The sequence below is a fragment of the Sceloporus occidentalis genome, unplaced genomic scaffold (assembly GCF_023333645.1).
Source record: "Sceloporus occidentalis isolate IW3139 unplaced genomic scaffold, rSceOcc1.0.p SCAF_10, whole genome shotgun sequence".
NCBI lineage: Eukaryota > Metazoa > Chordata > Lepidosauria > Squamata > Phrynosomatidae > Sceloporus > Sceloporus occidentalis.
In genome coordinates this window covers 37,981,800-37,994,269 of record NW_028316990.1, presented here as the reverse complement: position 1 = coordinate 37,994,269, position 12,470 = coordinate 37,981,800, and the positions used below count along the sequence as shown (strand labels likewise).

Here is a 12,470-nt window from a genome sequence, read left to right as displayed (position 1 = left end):
CCAGTTGCCCTCAAACTTTAAGCGACTGTCACAAATGGTTTTGTTAAACATTCCGTGCACTGATCTGAAAAGCAGGCGCCCTTACGTTCGAGGCTTGTGAGGGAATGGTTGGGGTCTGAGCCTTGGAGGACGTGGGTCCCGTTGGCCTGGTTCAGTTTTGGCGTCGCTGTGAAACTGTTCCTGAAATAACAAGGAAGAGACACTTACAAGAGTCCCACCTGCTTCACCACCTTTATGTCCAGGGAAAACTGAAGACCACATTAAGAAAATACAAGGTGAGTCCCCTTATCAGTGCTACTCCAAACTTGAAATAAATGTGGATATTCCACATCAGGTAAAAAAAAGTGCAATCACATCGAAAGCAAAAATTATGCCCATGTAAAACCATAATTTCTTGAATGTAATGCGAGGAGGATTTCTGAGTGGAATTTTTGCCCCCAAGCCACCCAAAACATACCCAAACCACAGCAGTTTGCTTCTTCTGAGCTTCCCAAAGCCCCCCACATCAAAACATCACATCCCTTTGGATATGCTGAGATGCGCCAGTGTGGCCCACTTCAAAAACAGAAATTACACTTACATAAAAGCATAATTTCTAAATGTAAAGTGACAGGGGATTTTTGAGTGGAATTTTTGCTCCTAAACTATCCAAAATGTGCCCAAACCACAGCGCTTTGCTCCTTTTGAGCCTCCCAAAGACTACCAAACATCTTAAACGCCCCCCATATATATATTTTGAAGGCCAAAATGGCAGCTGAGAGTGACTTCACATCCCTTTGGGTATGCGGAGATGTGTCAGTGCGGCCCGCCAGGATGGCACAGATTGAAAAATTTGTTGCCCGATGATGCTCTTAAAATAATAGCAACTGTGCCAGGGTTATCTGTACCCGAGACAGGTGGCATCATGGACACGGCTTGTGTCCAAGACGCAGAGGGGCTCTGTGATATTCCGGGTGCTCAAGGAGAAGCGCTCAAACTCAGATGGAGAGATCAGGTAGAAACCTGGAAAGGGAGAGACGAAAGAGGGGTCTGAAAAAACAGGAGAGCCTTTTCCTAACATCCAATAGCACGACACAGTTGTGGGTGCACAGACAGAAACACACACACCCCTCAAAATGGCCCACTGCAGTCCCCTAGCCTGGGCTCACCTTGCCCGTGTTTGGTGAAGACGCAGGAGGCGATGCCGCTGATGTCCTCCTTCCGGATGCAGTCGTAATGCACCTGCGGCCGCAGCCCCGGCACCGTGAAGATGTGGATGTCTCCCAAGTTGGTGAGGCAGGCCAGGCCGTTCTCGGCATAGTCCTCGCACGCGGCACTCGCAAAGTTCACCAGCCCCACTTTCCGGACGCGGCAGCCCTCGTGCGCCGTCAGCTTGAACTTGGTTTTGGCACTAACTTTGGGCAGCGTGAACACCTGGAGGGAGACAAGAGTTGTCACCGTTGCGTGCCTTCCCACTTCTCCTTCAACCGCCATGATATAGTAGTGGATTTAAGTCACATTCCTTTGGCAGTTCCTTCTGTGCCAGCCCAAGGTTACCTTGAACTGTTCTTCCGAGGCAATGAGTACTGAATGGCTGCCTTGCATGTCGGGGGCTTTGGCCAAGTCCCTTGAGACTTCGTACGGCTCCGGCAGAGGGTTGCCCCGGCCATCGAGGACAGCGATCGACACGACTGGGGCCCTGTGCATGAGCTGGATCTCCTTGCCCAAGACGGCTTCCACGGCACGCTCCGAAAATTTCTCCTGGGAGGGGACCTCCAAGGCATAGGCGAAGACCGAACCAGAGTTGGTGCCAGCCCACAAGGTGGGTCCATGATGCGCAGCTACAGGATGCCAGGAAGAGAAAGGAGAAAAGTAGTATGAAATGGGTACCCATCGCCTCTCTTACTGCTCAGGTTGGAAAGACCAGAGCCTTTCCTTTGGAGACACATGTCACCAATAATCCCCTGGTTCCCAGTTTCTGCTCCTCAAATATTTTGTGGCTGCTGATCCCGTGAAACAAACAAACAAACAAATAATATTTATAGCCCGCTCCTCTGAATGATTGAAGCGGCTTACAATAAAATACAATATCAATACAATCTCATATAAAACATTATAACCCTACTCCTCCCTACCTCTGGGCTCCTCTGACCCTCCCCAAAGATATGCTTTTTCAGTCTCTTGGGAGCCTAGTTTTGGAACTTGAGTCTACCCAGAAACAGCAAAAACATAAAATATTGGAAGGGATGTCATGCAAAATATGCTCCAGAGACTTTGAATGCAAATTATAAAGAGATTCCATCTAAACATTATGAAGAGGAAGAACTGCTCAAAAGTGGAACAGATTGCCTGGGAAGGGAAGGCAGACTCTCGTTCTTTGGGGGTCTTTAAATAGAGGCATTGCAGAGGCAAGACTATTTCTGCGCGTCTTACCATCTCGGAGGAAGGTATCAGCGAAATAGAGGCACCGCACGACTCCAGACAGGGAGTCGTCGGCCGAGCGGGGTTCAATCCGCCGCTGGACGGGGGTCATCTCGACCTCGTGGGGACCAGGCTGTTCAGCCAACTGGGCATTCGCCTCCTGTACCTACAGACCAACAAGAGGAGCAGTGAGCAGAGAAATGGGGTACAGCTTGGGATACGTCTTGGAGAACTTGTGCATCTGCAAACATGCGGACGTGTCAAGAAGGACGCAAAGGCAAAGCAAGGAAAATGGCGACTACATTAGCAGCCTTTAAAGCAATAACACTGCCTGATTTTAACCCAGAAAATCTGACACACATACACAACTGTCTTATTCAAATCCTCCAAAGCCCGATTCCTCTCAGCTCTCCTTTGAAGGTAAGTACCAAAGAGTTGCCACCATTTCCATTTAATACATTTTAATATTGTTACACTGTTTTTAAATTGTATTGTTTATTCTTGTTGTTTGCTGCCTTGAGCCCGTATATTGGAAGAAGGGTGGGATATATTATAATAATAATAATAATAATAATAATAATAATAATAATAATAATAATATTTTCCCACCCAGACATTCAAAATTGTTAGAAGTGGTGCCACAACAGAGACAGTAGAAGAGGATGGTTCCTATTTTGATAAGAGTTAAAGTATAGTATTTAAATAGACCTGTGGATAAGTTGACCCAGGTTTTGAGGTTCAATTTTAGATGTATCCACAGTTCTGGAAGGAGACTCCATTTCCCACTGATAGAGAAGCTGCCAGCTGCTACTGGCACCCCTTTCCATCTGTCCCACCAGAGCTCCCCTATTTGTGACAAACCCATTTCTTCAAAAAAGTGGAGTCCCACTTCCGCTCACTTTGCTGGAAGGGCTGGTGGTGTTGACCCTTTTCTTTCCGGACACCCGGCTTTTGCGGATCCGGCGGAAGGACTGGCGCAACGACTTCTTCAGGGACTTGACACGGGACAGGGGTCCCTCCATGGCTAGGGAGTCGTTCGGATGCAGCGTGCACCTGGAAGATCACTATCATCATCATTATCATCGAACACATACCATCCCTTTAAGGCTGCATCCAAAGAGGACCACTCCGTATCCAGAAGCTTTTGAGAAGATTCGTGGAGACATACAACACTAGGCAAAATCATATCCCCTGAAATCACACCATCCCTTTTAGGTTGCACCCAATGAGGACCACTCCACATCCAGAAGCTTTTAGGGGTATTCTAGGAGACCTACAACCCTAGGCAAAAACACACACAGAGTGAAAGACACACACCTGGCCAGCACAGGGTTCCTCCTGTAGTAGTCGTAGAGTCCGAAGCCGTGGCTGGTCCCAAAGGCCACCAGGTTCCACTCTGAATGCAGAGTGACGGCCGTGACGGCCGCCGGGGGCATGCACTGCACCAAGACGCTGGGCTGGAAACCCGGGGCAAAGGCCAGGGAGCCGTTTTTCGGGGGGAGGCGGTCGTGGCCCTTCCAGGTGAAGCCTTCTCGGTCCTGGAGGAGGTCCACCACGGCCACGTTGACCACATGCTCCGACTTCTCATCGCTCAGCTCCGTCACCAGCACCTGCCAGAGGTGGAAAAGCAATCTGTCTGTAATAAGTCTGGGAATGTATACCCAGTGCATACAAAGGATTGTACTGTATGTCTGTTTTCCTTGTTGTAAGATGCCTTGAGTGCAAACTGGGGAAGAGGTGGGGAAGCAGATGATGATGATGATGATGATGATGGGAAAGGCTGGACTGCTACCCTTACCTGTCCTGCCGTTCCAGCCACCACCATCTTGGCTGTGTATTTGCACAATGCGATCTTCTGGATGCCCAGCCGGGGATCGTCGCTGTAAGGGTCGAAGCAGCCGACCTGGAGAAAAGGGAGGTAAGGAGACAAACCAAAGGATGCAAAAACCAGGTGTGGACAATCCACATGGAATAAAATTGGGAGTGGGGAATGTTGGCGGGGAACGGTTAAAAACAGAGGGATGGGAGTGGAAGACTACTGTGTCCCGATTTTAAACAGACACACAAACACAAAGAAGCCTACTGGAAGTGACTGCAAGCACTTCCCCAGTGACTTTAACTGTTGAATCCAAACAGCATTTCAATTGGGGTGGACCTCACGCATTTCTCTAGATACTGTGGGACTACAAAATTCCCAGGGCAAAGAAACTGGAGACGCAGGAAGATGTCCTTACCTTCCGAAAGGGAGGCCATTCCTCCTCGCAGGACTGGTTCAGGCTGTCGGTGTGGTCGCAGTCCGTCTGGAAAATGTTGGCCGTTCCCAGCTTGTACAATGGTTTCAGGGACACGCCAGAGGCATCCCAGAACCGGACCGTGCCATCTTCGTGGCTGCGGAGAAAGAAGCCATTTTGTGAAGGGGGAGAGAGTAAAGGAATAGTTGTCGACATGGGGCTGAGTGCCCCCTGACTGTGAGTTTTTGCACAAGTGTTTGGTGCCAGGCTCCATCCCAAAAGCCAAAGATTTATTAAAAGACTTACATCCCAACCTTGATCTCAGTGCAGTGTAAAATAAAGTCGATTTAAGGCAATAAATACTCATTAGAATAGCTTTTAAGGAGTGGGGGTAGTGTTTTTGTGTTTTTAAGCATCTCTAATAGAGAAGGCTAAATATCTCAACTAAACTACACATCCCAATATCCCACAGCATTGAGCCATGATGATGAAAGCGGTGCCAAATTGCATTAATTCTGCTGTGGCAGATGCAGCCTTAAACACATAAACCATTACACTAAAGGAAGTCTTTTTTAAAAAACACAGCGTTTTCTTGGCAGGATTTATTCAGGGGAGGTTTGCCATTGCGTTCTTCTGAGGCTGAGCGAATATGACTTGCTCAGGGTCAGATTGAGGTTTACAAACGATCTCCATAACTGAAGCAAAGAGGGATCCAAGCCATTACAACACATGTTTATGGAAGAGCACCAGGGATTTTGGAAAAGTTGCAAGATAGAAATTAGGGACTTCCTTTCCGGCAAGCGTTGGCCAGAGGACAGAATCGGGGCGGCCGTTCCAGCTGCCCAGCCTCAACCCTTGGGCCAGAACATCTGTCGGCCATGGCTGAATCCTCCGTGGGGACCAACGTGAAACCCGTAATGTACTTGGCTAAGGCCAACTCCAGCGTTGCCAAAAGTAAATGAAGACCGCAACAAGGAGAAGAAAAGGAAAGGAACAGCAATGCCATGCAAGCAGGCTTTGCACTAGGACCGCTCCCCAGCTTCCAAAAGACATCACAACAAGATAGGATCATAAATTTGGAAGAAACCCTTAAAGTCATCTAACTCAATCCCACCAGTTCAGGACTCCACAACTGAAACTAGGATGGATATGGACCAGTAAAGTAGGAAGGATCTGACCCAGAGACTCACCCCGTCAGGAGAAGGCCCCTCTGTGTGGGTTCTTGCGCAAGGTTCTTCCCTCCATTGATGGGCCAGTTCTGTTAAGACACAAGACAGGCGCACAGATGAAGGAAACAGGCCCTAACTGAGCAAGGATAATAAGTTTGCAGGACTGCCTCCGCTATGCAACAAGGAAATCCATTGCTGGACTAAAGAACTCCTTCCCTAGGAAAGGCAGAACCACAGCTGTTCTAGAAGAATCTGTTTGCAGTCCTGGATGAATGGCTTGTCCCAACTACAGCATATCCACTAAATCAACCACATTTACATAAATCTGATTTGATTCATTTCAGCTTTGCAACTGGATTTGAATCTCCATGAATCCTGTTTTGTTTTATCTAAATGTTTAAAAATCTACGTCAGACACTCCTAAATGCACGCCACATTCTTCTGCCAGTTTATCGTAGCTTTGGAAGTTACATTTCTTGGGCAGAGAAATTAAAAATGGGAGTGTGCAGTGCACATGGCTTCCAACACCTAGGAGTACCACTGCGCCAACAAGATGCTCCCTGGTCAACAGAAGCCAACATGGAAGCTCCATCAACACTCCAGCACCGACTCACCGCCGAAGAGAGCTGAGGGCTCTGGAGCTCCCCTGAGCTGATGATCCTCTCCCACAACTTGAGGGGGACATTGGAGATGTGGTATGAACAAGTGATGGCGGAGGAGTGGAGGGGGGCCAGGTACGGGGCAGGGATCGTGGGCCAGCCGGGGGTCTGCAAGTCGATGGCCACTAGCTCTTCCTCCACCAGCACCACCAAGGCTATTGGGTTGTCATATTCTGGAAAGGACAGAATCAAAAGGACACAACAATTAGATCAAGAGCCAGGTGGCAACTACACTGGGGGATAATGCTCACCCTCAAAATGGAGGGGTCCGCAACAGTGAGGGGTCGGGGGGCACATTAGGCACCCCAAGAGATCTTGGAGGACTGTGTGCTTTCCACCTTATCCTCTCCACAATAAAAATTCAAAACATGTTTTGCTCCCCAAATGCCCTCTAGGACCGAAAGGGCAGGTTGAGGAGGGGAAACCCTTATGGCGTTTCCGGTGTTCGGTTTTTAAGCAGAAAAATGCCTACCCGCCTCTACCTCGGTGTTGTACACCGTAAAGAAGTCGATCACCCGCGACGTGAAGTCCAGGGTCACCAAGGTCTGCCCTTGGAGGATGGTGACGCAGTGCCTGTCCCCGTAACTGGCGCGGGGCATCCCTCCGCTGAAGATGATATAGTGACCCCTGCGGAAAGAACAGAAAGCGGTCAGATAATATTTGCGATGGATCCTAGGTTTCTACCAGGCAAGGGATCAGAGTCAGCAAACTACCTGTTTTTTAGATGCATTTTTAAACTGCAGTGAGGTCAAACCAGCAAACGTGGGTCTTTTCCTCACAATAACTCTTCAAGTTGGGTCAGACAGAGTGGATGACCACCCAAAGGAACCAAATGAGTTCCAAACCTCTGATGAACATAATATATTATATTACTAATAAAATTCTTGTCCTGCTTTTCCTCCAGTAACTATGAGGCTTCAAGGTTTCCATGGCTGAGCCGGGATTCAAACCCTGGTCTCCAATGCTCAAAATGTTACACATGGCTCTCAGAGGAAGTTACAAGAAGCAAACTATCTTCTTACGAGTGGTAAAATGCCATGTCTTTAAGGTTAAATTTCTCACCCTTAATGCATAAGTTAAATACATGGTCAAGGAGAAAACCAGTAACAACCAGAAGAAGCATCACATACCCCGATTCACATGTTTGCCACACAATCTTGTTGATTGCTTTGCAAGGGAAAGGACCTAGAAGAAGAAAAGAGATGAAGAACTTTTTGGAGTGCTAAGGGTTCACTTTCCAGGACTTTGTAAGAAAATAATCCAAAGCAATGGCAGAGAGTTCCACTGGTCAACTTTGGACACTGTCCACCAGGACTTTCTTTGCATCAGGACAAGCTAAATCCATCCGCTGCAGTCATTATGGAGCAGAGACCAGGCAAAGGTCCAGGTCCTCCTGGGGATGTCCATTGGGCTCACCATAAGGGATGGTAGATGTGGCCGGTTGCTGAGTCTTCGTGGAGCCATTCGCCGCCGACCAGACCGCATAGCCTCCATCGCTGTGAGAGCTGACAATCGTCCGGCCGCTCCGTTCCCAAGCCAGGCTTTCCAGTTGCTGCAATCATCATCATCATCATCATCATCATCATCATCATCATCATCATCATCAATTTACATAGTGCTATCTATCACATGGCACTTTACAAATAAAGCAACAACCAAAACACAGCCAGCCCTACCAAAGGTGTACAGTCTAAACTACATATGTGTATCCACATATACATACACACAGAGTGGAACAAAGAAGTAATGCACATATAAAACTATGCAATACAATGCAATGAGAGAGTGTGACTTGTCCTAGCACACTCAGCAGGATTCAAATCCTGTTTCCCAGAGTCTAATGCTCTATGCACTATGCCACACTGGCTCTTAGCTATACCCCCCAAAAAAATTTCTGCCCCCAAATAGATTCTAGGGAGCATTTTTTCTATGTTTTAGGGAGGGCCATTCTAACCCCTGGAAAGGTCTTTCTTTCAGCAACTGAAAGTGACCAGAAATCACTTCCAGTTTTGGAAAAACTGCATCGTTACCTTGGGGGGGAAAACAGAAAAGGAGAAAAATGGATGCAAGTTGCTAAAGCGAAACAAACAAAAAATATCACACATGACTTGTAAAGCAGGTCTTCTTCCATCCTCCACCCCAGACACCGAATTACCTGGTTGCCCAGGTAAAGATGGCTGACGTCTCGGGTGCTTTTGTCCCACAGGACCATCAAACCTCGGCTGTAACCGATCAAGATCTTGGCAGGATCCTGGGGGTGTTCTTGGAGGGATTCCACCGGACCTAAAGCCTTCCCGCAACGATAGTCCTCAGGAACCCTGGGAAGATGATGAAAAAAGGATGATCCTGGCTCCTGGACTTGATCTTCGCTCCCGTTATCACAAGTGGGATTAGATGCCAATGGGTCCTACTCCTCCTCATGGACCCCAAACCCTCCAAGATATACCAGATTTTGCAGCAAATGCTGCATCTACTCTGGAGAAGTAATGCTGTTTGATACTGCTTTAACTGCCATGGCTCAATGCTGTGGAATTTTGGGGTCTGAATCTTAGGATCCGGACCCAAATGCCTCCCTAAATTAAATTTGCCCATTTAATTAATTGAGATGGAGAATCTAGCCTTGAAAGAGACCAGCAGGGAAACTCACCGCTGCATGACTTCATCTTGGTACAGGGTCCTTTCCTCCAACAACGTCAAGCCGGGAAGCTCCAGGACGTAAACGCCGCCCCCTTCCGTGCCGAGGTAGGCCGCGTCGCATGCCAACTGCAGGGAGATCACCGTCACACGCGTGATGCTGGGAGGAGAGCTACCGGGGCAAGGAGAGAGATCCGGAAATTAGGATTTGACATGAACGAGTCACTGGAGAGGGCTCCAAAGCATTCTGGAAAATATTAGGAGAGCCAAAGAAAGCCCTGTGAAAGCATTGGATCCTGTGACCAAGCATGTTTTATGTTTACTGGGGATACTGGGAAGGCCATTGCCTCTCACTGGTGTTCTGCTCAAAGCAAGGAGCATGGACGCCATATCACATCTGGCGGATCAAAGTTTGGGAAACAAACTCTAAGATGAAAACCGTTTCAGCCCCTAGGACTGTTCTTTTGGAGTTCGGACTAAACTATGGAGTGTTTTGCTGTTCCACAGGCAAGGGAGCCTTTGGATGCTGCGAGTTCACCAGGTAAGCATGAAAGGAGGGCAAGGCAAGGCAAGGAATGAGTACTTAAGAGTTGTCGAACCCTGGACGTCCGGGGAGGACGAAGCTCCGGGTCTCCTCCAAGTGAGAGTAGCCATCTTTCTGGTAGATCTCCCATAGATGGAGGGTGTTGTCATCCAAAAGGGAAAGCAGCCGACCCTGCGGAGGAGGGAAGCAATTGGGCAGAGTTAGGAAATGGTACTTTCCCAAAAGGTAAGTCACCTGGCACCATTTACTTACAGTACAGTGGGACCTTGTTATGCCCTCTGTGGATAACAAAATCCATGGATGCTCAAGTCCCATTAAATATAACGGCGGAGCAAAATAGTGTCCCTTATATAAAATGGCAAAATCAAGGTTTGCTATTTGGAATTTATACTTTTTTGGAATATTTTCAAGCCATGGATGCTTGAATTAAAAAAATCCGTGGATAAAGAGGGCTGGCTGTGTTTCAGGTCCAGGATATCTCAACCCCTGCATTCTCCATCTTAGTCCAACAAAGTTTTGAGATCCTCTGCAGAGGGTCTTCTCTCCATCCAACCATGTTCACAGGTACACTAAGCGACCGGTGTGCAAAGTCGATATGAGACTGCAATCCAAAGTACCAAGCGAAAGGTGAGAATCCTTTTACCTGTCCAGGTAAGAAGTGCATCTGTGTGACGGTCGCAGTCTCCTTGTGCAGACCTGTGAATTCCACCCCAGGAGCTCCATATCTGAAGGAGGTTTGGAGTCAAGGAAAAAGACGAGAAAATGCAAACACAGCCACAATTTCTGCCCAAATTTTCCTCTCCGGTGAACTCTTTAAACAAAGAGACAGCAAAGCAACTTTCTACAAAGGCTGCATCCACACTGTAGAGTTAATGCAGGTTGATGCCATTTTAACTGCCATGGCTCAATGCTATTCAATTCTGGGAGCTGCAGTTTTGGATTTTGTGTCCCAATTTCCAACAGGTCCAATCAAATGCTCCGATGGGAAACCTATAAACAGTACTCTCCTCTGGCAACTAATATTCAAAGGTATGCTGCTCCTATACATTGAAGTTCATTGATGGATGGTTTAATAGCATTTTAACAGTAACACCTGACATGTTTTCATTTAGGTCTTTCTAAGTGCTTCTATCCAAGACTGCAAAGCCTTTAAAATGACGAACGCTGTCCACCATTTCGGATTGGGTTTCCTTTTCAACATCGCAAACAAAGCAACGTTTGTCCGAATCGCACACAGAACGGGTCACTAAGCAACTGCTCCGTTGTTTGCAGGCTCCTACAGTCAAAAGGTTCCCTAGCCATGGTGCATAGTTACACCATGGCTACTCAACAAACCTACAACCACCTTTCAAATCAAGTCTGGGCTGCAGAATTAGTTGGCGTTGCTGCCACTGTTGCATGCTTTCATGTCATTTCCCAATTTGCAGCGGCCCTAAAGCAAGCCTACCATAGAGGTTTCTTGGCAAGTTTCATCCGAAAGGGGTTTGCCACTGCCATCCTCCGAGGCTGAGAGAGTGTGACTTGCCCAAGGTTATCCAGGGGGTCTATATGTCCGAACCAGGATTTGAACCCTGTTCTCCGAGAGTCACAGCCCAGCGCTCAAACTGGCAAAATCAAAGTTGTGCAAATAAAACAAAGGGGAAAATAATAATAATTGGGGAGATTTGCTCCATTTAGCAGCATATGGACCCCAGCTGCAATTTTTTGGAAGGATCTAGATTTGCTGGAGGCAAAAGGCTTTTTGTTTTTCAAACAGACAGCTTTTCAAGAACATCCTAGGGGCCTTGCACTGTTTTAAAAGCGTATGCTTTTTAAAGTGCTTTCTCCATTTTTAAATTGCATTCTGCTTTTAAACAAATAGTTTAAACCCGTTTTAATGGACGCTTTCGTAGGTTTTTAATTGTAGTGTGCTTTTAGACCACAAGCTGTTTTGAGTCCCAATTTGGGAGAGAAAGCGGGATACAAATATCTAAATATAATAATAATTGTGTCGTCGTTGTCGACATCATCATCATCCCCTTCATTTTTGGCTTGCATTTGGATTGTGAGTGTGGCCCATATGTCTGCAGGCAACTTGAACACACTCACTATACAGACACGCTATAGACATAAACACAACCACACTGCACACCCTCGCTGTCTCCTTCCCCCCACAGTTCCAATTGCAGCTGCACTTTTCGTTCCAACCCCAAAAACTACCGCTTTTGTTTTCCTACTCGGCTGTGACCTAGTTTTTGAAGAACAACCGGGGCTCACTATCTGCTTTGCAAGAGACCAAAGAGACGCTGGAAACTGTGCCAATGGCACGCAGAGCAGGGAAAGATCGGGGTGGTTCAATCTGTTCCAGATTTCAGGGGATGCTTCTTTGGAGAGCCCACCTCTCATCCATCAAACCTGACTCCAAATACAGGTCTCTTTCATAATGCACCATGATAGCACCTGGATAGCACTTTAATAACCATTAATGCATCCTACAACGTCCTGCAGTTTGTAATCTAAGAGGCACTAGAGCGTTCTGGATGAGAAGTCTAAGTACTTTCCATGAAACTACAAGTCCCACAATGATGGAGCCACAGTAGTCACCTCATCTTGCCTAGACAAGGCCTTTGAAAGCCCATCTGGGGTAGGAATTAGAACCCGCTTCTTTGAGCTCGAACAATGGCATTAGCAGGAGCTGGTCTATTAAGGGCCCCTGGGTTTTGTGCTTTCTGTGGTTTCGCCTCCTGCGCTCTCTTTGCAAGCAAGCGGCTTCCTTAAGCATCTACTTTTTCTTTTGCAAATCAAAAGTTTAAAGAAAAGAAACCATCTTTTAAAAAACAGCAGACATGTGTGG

General features: G+C 47.3%; 1 protein-coding gene across 3 annotated transcripts in view; it reads right to left on the bottom strand.

Annotated features, from left to right (window-relative positions):
* LOC149306517 (lethal(2) giant larvae protein homolog 1-like) overlaps positions 1–12,470 on the bottom strand; it is a 33,740-nt gene that overhangs the window by 5,441 nt on the left and 15,829 nt on the right. For 2 of the 3 annotated variants that reach the window (XM_089539694.1, XM_089539692.1), the window contains exons 3-20: positions 10,281–10,362; positions 9,693–9,808; positions 9,107–9,265; positions 8,615–8,777; positions 7,876–8,011; positions 7,590–7,644; positions 6,932–7,086; positions 6,415–6,632; positions 5,822–5,889; positions 4,635–4,788; positions 4,199–4,303; positions 3,718–4,010; positions 3,300–3,453; positions 2,413–2,566; positions 1,537–1,820; positions 1,149–1,413; positions 888–1,002; positions 86–180 (exon numbers count right to left, since the gene is read on the bottom strand). In XM_089539694.1, coding sequence (XP_089395820.1) covers positions 86–180; positions 888–1,002; positions 1,149–1,413; positions 1,537–1,820; positions 2,413–2,566; positions 3,300–3,453; positions 3,718–4,010; positions 4,199–4,303; positions 4,635–4,788; positions 5,822–5,889; positions 6,415–6,632; positions 6,932–7,086; positions 7,590–7,644; positions 7,876–8,011; positions 8,615–8,777; positions 9,107–9,265; positions 9,693–9,808; positions 10,281–10,362 — 2,771 coding nt within the window. Of the gene's footprint in view, positions 1–85; positions 181–887; positions 1,003–1,148; positions 1,414–1,536; positions 1,821–2,412; positions 2,567–3,299; positions 3,454–3,717; positions 4,011–4,198; positions 4,304–4,634; positions 4,789–5,821; positions 5,890–6,414; positions 6,633–6,931; positions 7,087–7,589; positions 7,645–7,875; positions 8,012–8,614; positions 8,778–9,106; positions 9,266–9,676; positions 9,809–10,280; positions 10,363–12,470 lie in introns of all 3 variants that reach the window. The other variant, XM_089539695.1, reaches the window with a different exon arrangement.